Here is an 8682-nt window from a genome sequence, read left to right on the forward strand (position 1 = left end):
AAGGAGCGCTTTGTCCCACTAGCCAGGCGGGGCAGGCCAGGACACACCGCCCGCCCCAGGGCCTCACTCTGGCCTGCCTAGGGAGCTGTCCGCCCAGAGCCCCAGGACACTGGCCTCCCTCCTGCCTCCCTGGCCTCAGGGGCCCAACCTGGGGAAATAGCACTGGACAGGCAGGCGCCACGGAGCAGTCAGGATTTGGTTGGACCTCGCTCATAGAAGCCCCTGCATTCACTCGAGACACGTACTGAACCCCCATTTAGGGCCGAGCTGACTTCTTTGCATGGAGGAGGCAGCAGGAAAGCCTGAGGTCACGCGCGGTCTCGGGCCCCGGGGAGTGCTCTGTAGAAGGCTCAGGCTAAGAAAGGAGAAGGTGGGCCTGGGGGCTCTTAGCTGGGGTGTTCAGCAGAGACTACGGTGGGAGAGGGGCACGGCCCAGGGAACAAAGACAGAAATGGGGGAGGAGCCAGGGCAGGGCCTTCTGGGGGAACACAATGGGAACCCCCCCCCCCCGCCGCCCTATAGTTAACCTCCCACTTTGCAGATGAGTGTTTCAAGGCTCAAGGAGGTTGAGCTCGGGACCGAAGTTGGGAGGGGGCAGCTGGCAGACTTTAAGCCCGACAAGACCCCAGGGGGCCATCCCATCAGGGCTCACTTGGACCTGACTTGAATCCATCTCCTCCTGCTGGGAGCCCAGCCAAGGGGGTGCGGGCGGTGGGGGTGGGGGACCAGCCGGAACAAACCTCCAGAGCCAGGGCAGTCTCAGCGGCTGTGTGCGGTGTGAGTTCAGGGTTCCAAGGGTGCTGGCCAGATTTACGAAAGAAAAATGCAGGATGTCCCGTCAGATGTGAACTTCAAATGAATAAGGAATAATGTTTTAGTATAAAAATGTGGCTTTCCTTCCCGCAGACCTGAGATACCAGCTGTGCTGGGCCCTTCCTCAGGTCTCAACCCGAGGCTTTGACTAGGACCTCTGGCTGGCTGGCACCCACCATCCCACGGGGGTCGCCCCCTCCTCCTGGAGAGTTCAGCTGGACCCCTCCCCACTCATCCTGCAGCCTGGTGATCCAGCCCCTTGGCCAGCACCTCCTCCACCCCTAGTCGATCTGGGTGGGGGGTCTTCCTCCTTCCCAGCCGGCCTCCATCTCTGGGGATGCGTGCAGGTGGCAATTCAGGAGACTGTCGGGATTCGAATCCTGATTCAGGGACTTCCTTTTTTTTTTTTTTTTTTTAAGATTTTATTTACTTATTTGACAGAGAGAGCACAAGCAGAGGGAGTAGTAGAAGGAGAGGGAGAGATAGGCTTTCCGCTGAGCAGGGGACCCAATGTAGGGCTCGATCCCAGGACCCCAGGATCATGACCAGAGCCAAACGCAGACACTTAACCGACTGAGCCCCCCAGATGCTCCCCACCCCTGGTTTAGGGATTTACTGCCTGCTCTATGGCCTGCTGGTGGCCCCGGGCCCTTCCCTCGCTAACCACCCCCCACCAGCAAACAGGGGTAATAACAGGAGCACCTAGCCTGCCGGACTGCTGGGAAGGGAAGCTGGGCAGTGGTCAGTGCCTTGTCCCTGCTCCAACGAGGGCAGCCCCTTTAGAAGAAACTGGAAGAGAATGCCAGCCAACAGTGCCCCCCACCACCGGGGCCCCAACTTCTCCAAAATCGGCGCTATTCCACCCAGGTTCTTCTCTGGGCAGACCTGGGTGACACCCTGACACCTTCCGTGGGTCTCACACCTGGCCCTCAGGGGGCCAGCTGCGCTCCTCCGCAGGGTCTCCCCCTTCCTAAACACGTTTCCGCCTGCCCTGGACTTGGGGCACTTGGGGCTCCCTCCGAGGCACTGGGCTGTCCCCCAGGTCTGCAGAAATGTGCCCTGTCCCTGGGGCTCCAGGACACAGAGCTCAGGGCACCCGGCCCCGCCCCCACAGGTGGAGCTAGGCCCTGCTGACCGGGTGGGGGTCCCCTTTTCTGGGCTCTGCCGTGGAGATCCCGCCCAGGTGTTTGGAGGAAAGTACCAGCCAAATTAATTCCAATTCAGAAAGAGGCTTTCAACCAAGAAGGGGAGGGGTCAACTTTTCAAAATTTACGACCTCCTCCATGGGTCCCCTCCTTCCTCCCACAGCCAGCGCCCCCCAAAGTGCGCCCTCGGGTGACAGCCCCAGCGCGGGCCCGCAGAGGAGCGCGTCCTCGGAAGGGGTGCTATAGCAGAGGGCGCCGTTGGGACCCCGTGGGGGGCGGTAGACACCCAGGCCGAGGCGGCAAATATCGCGAGAGAGCCCCCTCCCCGGCCGCGCCCCTCACCCCCTCCCACGCCGGTGCCCCAGCTGGCGGCTCGCCGGGCCCCGGCGGGGCGAGGCGGGGCGAGGCGGGGCGGGCCGGGAAGGGGCGGCGAGGGTGACCTCAGCGGTTCCGCCGCTCCGGGAAGTCGCCTCGGCCCGCCCCCTCCAGCCCCCGCCCCGAGTTTCGCTCTCTCCGGGGCGGGGCGAGCGGCGGGCGCGGTCTGGCCAGCCAAGTTGGAGCGCGCCCCGCCCGGCGCCCTGCCGTCCCGCGCCCTCCCTGCCGGGGCGCGCCGCCCGGAGCCCCGCGCACCGGGGCCGCACCGGGGAGGGCGCGCGGCGCGGGCGGCGGCCGGAGAGCCGGGCGGGCGGCGGAGGTGAGCGCGGGGGGCGGGCGCCGGCTCCTCCCGCCCCGCCCGCCGGCCCGCTCCGGCTCCCGCTCCCCGCGGCCGCGCTGCCATAAATGCGGCCCGCGGCGGCGGCGGCGGCGGCGGCGGCCGGGCGGCGGGCGGCGACGCGGGCGTCGGGGGACGCGGCGGGCGGCACCCGGGAGTGAAGTTCAGGGGCGGCCCGGCGGGGGCGCGCGCAGGTTCGCGCCCCGGGACCCGCCCCCGGCCCGCGGCTTCTGTTTACTTTCGGTCGAGTTTCTCCTGCGCCCGGGCAGGTGTCGGCGGCGGCGGCGGCGGGGGCGGGGACGCCCCGTCCGCGCCCGCCGGGGCCCGCGGCGCATGGAGTTCCCGGAGCACGGCGCGCGGCTGCTGGGGCGCCTGCGGCAGCAGCGCGACCAGGGCTTCCTGTGCGACTGCACCGTGCTGGTGGGCGCCGCGCGCTTCCCGGCCCACCGCGCCGTGCTGGCCGCGTGCAGCGTCTACTTCCATCTCTTCTACAGGGACCGGCCGGCGGGCAGCCGCGACGCGGTGCGGCTCAACGGCGACGTGGTCACGGCGCCCGCCTTCGGCCGCCTGCTGGACTTCATGTACGAGGGCCGCCTGGACCTGCGCAGCCTGCCGGTGGAGGACGTCCTGGCCGCCGCCAGTTACCTGCACATGTACGACGTCGTCAAGGTCTGCAAGGGCAGGCTCAGGGACAGGGGCCGCGCGCTGCACCGGGGGACCCCCGCCGCCCGGGCCGAGCCGCTGGACCAGCCCCCGCGCCCCCAGCCCGCCCGGTCCCCGGTGTTCTGCCCCGCGGCCCCGAAGACCCAGCCGCCCCGGACTGGGGTCCACGCCCTCCCTCCGCGAGCCCCGGGCCCCCCTCCCTGGCAGGGCCCTGGAGACTCGGACCGGGCCCTGGACCTGTCACTGAAGCGGAGCCCCAGGCGGGAGCCAGTCCACCCACCCTGTGTCCTCCAGACAGCCGCCTGCCGCCGGAGGCAGCCCGGCCTCCCGCCGCCGGTGAAGGACTCGCGGGACTCGCTGTCGGAACCCGAGGACGACGGCGGCCCTCGCGGCCCTCACCGCCCCCTGCAGCCCCCCTGCGCTCCTGCAGCTGAGCGCCGGGCTGTGGGCTTGGAGCCGCTGCCGGCCGCTGGCGCGGGCCGCGGGCAGCTGGAGCTGGATGCAGAGCGGGGAACCAGTGGGGGCGAGCTGGGTCCCGGCGGGCCCCTCCGCGTCTGCCCGCTGTGCACCAAGCTGTTCCCCGGCGGCCGCGGCCTGCAGCTGCACCTCAGCGCCCACTTCCGCGAGCGGGAAGGGGCCCGGGCCGGGCTGTCGCCTGACGGCGCGCTGCCCACCTGCCCGCTCTGCGGGAAGACCTTCTCCTGCACCTACACGCTGAAGAGGCACGAGCGCACGCACTCGGGCGAGAAGCCCTACACGTGCACGCAGTGCGGCAAGAGCTTCCAGTACTCGCACAACCTGAGCCGCCACGCCGTGGTGCACACGCGTGAGAAGCCGCACGCCTGCCGCTGGTGCGAGCGCCGCTTCACGCAGTCCGGTGACCTCTACCGCCACGTCCGGAAATTCCACTGTGGCTTGGTCAAGTCCCTGCTGGTGTGACCTGTCCTCGTGGGGCGTGGTGTGGCGTGACCTGTCCTTGGGAGGGCGGGGAGGGGCCGCCCAGGGGGCCGCAGGGACGGAGGGCGAGGCATGGGAGCTCCAGGTGGCAGGGAGCCCCCGTGCTGCAGCTCCCAGCGGAAGGGCCCCCACAGCCCCTGGACCGCAGTGCCAGACTTGGGGGCACTCAGCACGGCTGGGGCCGCCCTCTTCCACACCTTGCTCCCTCCCCCCAGCCTCCAATGGACTCCGTCCCCCAGCCGTGCCCAGACCTTGGTCACTGTCTTCCTCTCCATCCCGAGTCAGCTCCGTGGGGGGTGGGGGGTTGTCCCTAGGGCCCTGAGCTCCAGCCCAGCCACCGTCCTTGAACCCGGAAGGAGAACGCACTTCTGCCTCCGAGGGGGGCTCTCCTGACCACCTCGCTGACTCGCTGGGGCACCCTCAGGAGCCCGGCACCGGGCGTGGTAGAGAACTCGCACATCACGGAGGTTGCCGGCGTGTCGGGAAAAGGGTACTTGGACGGACCAGGCCGTTTCTGGTGGGTGGCAGCAGGAGCCTTCCTGGGAGGCCCCGGGCACAGGGGGACATTGAGGACAGGCGGGGACATCGAGGCACAGCTGGTGTGGCTGGGCTGCAGAACCAGCCAGATGCCAAGGGGCTCCTGCGTTCCCGGTGCTGGGGCAGGAGGTGGGTCCCCGGAGTCAGTGACCCTGACCACACTGCAGGTAGCTGGGAGGGAGGAAGTCGCGGTTTGGGAACAATTCTCTTTAGACGCAGAGAGAGCTTCCCTGAGGTTGCCAGATGTCTGCCCACGGGCGGTGGGCCGTGCTGCTTCCCTGCCTGAGCTCGGGGTCTGGGGTGCCTCAGAGCATCCCTTGGGTGGGGCCAGGAGGGGCCTTGAGTGTCGCAGGCTGCCACAGGGCTGCAGTGGGCCTCACCCTGAGGTCCTTGGCTTGCCCGCTTGAGGTCTCCCCAGAGCAGCCAATCATTTCCAGAGCACCGAGCTGGGGGCCAGTGCAGGGCCATGTTTGCAGGCTCTCCCTTCCCTCCAGCAGGGCCTGGGTGCACGCTGCCATCGAACAGGGAGGGGACAAGCACCTGCTGGGCTGGGGCCACGGCCCCCCACTGTCATCCACAGCTCCTAGACCCCAAAAGACCTCTGCATTTGTAGCTGGTGGGGGTCACCCAGCCAGTCTTGCTGCCCGAGTGTGATTTTGACAAAGGGGGAGAGGGCAGACGGGGCCTTGTCCCCACTTCCAAGAGCCCCCTGGACTCCTCAGGTCCACGGACTGGAGGCACTGAGGACAGAGTCCAGCCAAGCTTAAGTGATTTTCTCATGTCCTGCAACCACTTGATGTCGTATGTATTTGTCTGCCTTGTCTGGAGTGAGATGACCGATGGCCTTCATGGCAGGCGGGCGGAAGGGGCTGTCTCCCCGCGCTCCGTCGGCTCTCCCAGCAGGTGGACAGCCTGCCACATGCTGCAGGGCCTTTCCTGGTGCGCGGGGCTCCGAGGCCCTGGCCCATCCGCAGACCAGAGCGCACTGAGGAAGGGGCCCCTGCTTGAGATCGTCCTGACCGTGGGCTCCTCCAAAAGGGCTACCTCACACTCCGTGTCATGTCCTCCATGAGCAGGTTTCCGTGTGTGTGTGTGTGTGTGTGTGTGTGTGTGTGTGTCTCCAGCAAATGGCGAGGTGAGCCATGCCCACAGCCCCCGCCACACGGCAGGGAGAGGTGGCCGCCCTGGTTTTCCCCAGAGGTTCCGTGGGGGAAGAAGCGGACTTTCCTCCTGACTTACCAACACTGGATTCATTGTCTTCGGCAAACAGTTACTGTGAAGTTAATGTAAAAAGAAGTGGTTAGTTTTTAATGTGACAACCAACACCGGTCCAAGGACCTCTGTATGTCTGACGCAGAAACATGTGCGGATGTGTGGTAGAGGCGCACGGATGCCGTCCGAGGTGGGCCTGCTGTGTGGGGTCCTCCTGGTCCTGTCCCGCCCTCTCCCCACGGTCTCATGCTGCTCTGCCCCAGGGTGGGCGACTCCTGGGACCCAGAGGACACTGGTTTGCGTGGGACGGTTGGCTTGCGTGCACCCGCCTGCCACGACAGCCTGGACACCGGAGCTGTCCTGTGTCCCATCATCGTCTTCATGCTGACCCTGCTAATAAAGTCTGCACCCTGTGGAGATGGCCGGGATTATTCCAGGGACAGGAGCGCGGGCATCTCCAAGTGTGTGCAGGAAGTGGGGGCACCGCTGGCTTGGGCGGGTGGGGGCAGAAGAAGCCCAGGCGCAGGGGAGGGTCCTAGGCAGGGAGTGGCCACTCTGGGGACCCTGTCTCAGAGGGTGCCCTGTAGAGGGGGGTGTGGGCTAGTGCAGGGCCATGGGTGGGGGCACACCCTCTTTCCTCAGGCTGCTCTCCCTGCCATGGGGGTGGGGGCAGGACGCAGGCTGGGCACTGGTTTCTTGTACAGGGGGCAGTGGGGGCACCTGCTGAGCAGCCACAGGCCCTCAAGCTTGGATCTGAGGCCTCCTGGTCCACTGGTCTTGGGCCCTCTGTCCACCTGCCTTCTGGAGGCGGCGCGACACCCGGGTGCCCCCACCAGCCCCCCACACACCCTTTGCCTTTTCCTCTCCCACCACAACTACGTACCCCACCTCCTTCCGGGTGGGCCTGGGCCCCCCAGAGGCCCAATCTGGGGAGATGTGGGCAAAACTTGGGGGTGTGTGTCTCTCCTGGCCCCACCTTCACCCCGTGGGGCCCTCCTGCAACTCTAGAGAGACCAAGTGGCGTGGAGCGGGGCAGTGGCTGGGCGGCTCTGCCCCCGTGGGGGTTCTAGAGTTCTGAACTAGAGCTGGCAGGTGGCCGTGGGTAGGGACACCTCCCAGCCCCTACTCTGCCCTCGCGTGGGGACGTGGCCCCGGGGCTCTCGGGGCTGTCCTTGTATTCTCCAGGCCCGGGGCAGACGAGCAGACAGCCTCATGTGTGTGTCTCAAGCCTGGTCCTGGCCAAAGTGTCCTCCAGGTAGAGCCAAAGCAGACCCAAGGGCAGGGGACACCGTCCTTGCCAGGGGACCCCAAGGCAGTGCTGAGCTGAGCTGGCACTGAAAAGGGCTGCTGGGCTTTGGGCTGTCCTTTGAGGCCTTACCAGTCCTGACCCCAAATGCAGGCCATTGCTTCTCAGAAATGGTGCCCAGCACATTCCCTCCCCCACGAAGCCTGGCTCCCGATGAGCCTGCCTTCTGGACCAGGGCCACTGTCCTGCAGGGAGACCCTGTCACATTCTCAGTTGGGCTGGTGACTCAGCCGGCCTTCTGAGAACCAGCCAGGAGGCTGTTGCCATGCCAACCAGGCGGTGGGGGGCCGGCGGTGGAAAGGCGTCCTTAGCGGGAGGGGCTGACCGGGACAAGGCCGCAAGGCCCGACCCACACGCAGCTCACTGTGGGCTCCGCCACCCACGCCTCTGGGGCTGGAGCCATCCAGCCTGACCTGTCGACGACATGGTAAACTGAGGCACGTGGCAGGGCCTGGAGCCTCCTCCTCCCTCCACCAGCACTTCTTCCCAGTAGAGTCCCACAAAAACCGACCCCTAAAATCTGGGCCAACTTCCAAGTGGAGGACGGAAGGCTCGGCCATGTGCACGCTGCCCAGTGGTGGGGAAGGGGTGTTCCTTCCCTGGGGACTCCCCTGCCTCTCGGGTATTTCCCAGCTCCACCGCACCTCCTTTGTCCCTTCTGAAGGGAAAATGGGTCTGGGTCTCTCTCACCACGCTCACCCGACCTCCCCAACAGCAGCGTGGAAAGCAGCCCTCCCCTGCTTATCACAGAGTGGAAGCCTTTGGGGAGGGCCACCTTCTCCTCGCCCGGGTCCCCAGGGTGCTTCCGTTCTGCCTCAGTCTTCTCATCTGAAGGAGGGAACATCGGCACATGCCTGCAGAGGGGCGACTGGGGGCATGCCCGGGGACACACAGGCAGCAGCCACCAGGAGCTGGCCGCCCCCGCTGCTGCGGACCACGGCCGGTGTACCACAGCTGCCTCCCCTGGGGCCATCCCCAGCTCAGAAGAGCCCCCGTGGCCAAGGGCTTCGGCCACAGTGCCCTGCGGAGCAGGCCGCGCTCGTCCTGGGCGTGCCAGGCTTGTGGCTGTGCTGGGCTGCGGGCGCCAGCAGTTTGCAGTTTGGGGACCAGCACTGTTGGGATCTGGGCCTGCCTCCTTACGGAGTCACCTGCCCCCAGCCCTCAGCCTCCCTGGCCGAGCCCCCCGTGGGGGTTCCCATGGGCACACGGGGCTTTGGGAGGAGTATGGGGACGGCTGGCCAGGGGCCCGGGGTGGCAGGAACACACCCCCCAGCCTCAGCCTGGGCCTGCGGAGACGTCAGCGGACCTGGGGCATCGCCGGAAATCCAGGGGTGCAT

General features: G+C 67.0%; 1 protein-coding gene across 1 annotated transcript; it reads left to right on the plus strand.

The window, feature by feature from the left end:
* The first annotated feature begins 2824 nt into the window (after positions 1–2824).
* Positions 2825–6456, plus strand: ZBTB42 (zinc finger and BTB domain containing 42). The gene has a single exon (XM_004754850.3). The coding sequence runs from the start codon at positions 3004–3006 to the stop codon at positions 4270–4272; it is 1269 nt and encodes a 422-aa protein (XP_004754907.2). The 5' UTR covers positions 2825–3003; the 3' UTR covers positions 4273–6456.
* Positions 6457–8682: the final 2226 nt, after the last annotated feature.

Source organism: Mustela putorius, unplaced genomic scaffold (genome assembly GCF_011764305.1).
Source record: "Mustela putorius furo isolate JIRA1106 unplaced genomic scaffold, ASM1176430v1.1 tig00000129_pilon_pilon_pilon, whole genome shotgun sequence".
Taxonomy (NCBI): domain Eukaryota; kingdom Metazoa; phylum Chordata; class Mammalia; order Carnivora; family Mustelidae; genus Mustela; species Mustela putorius.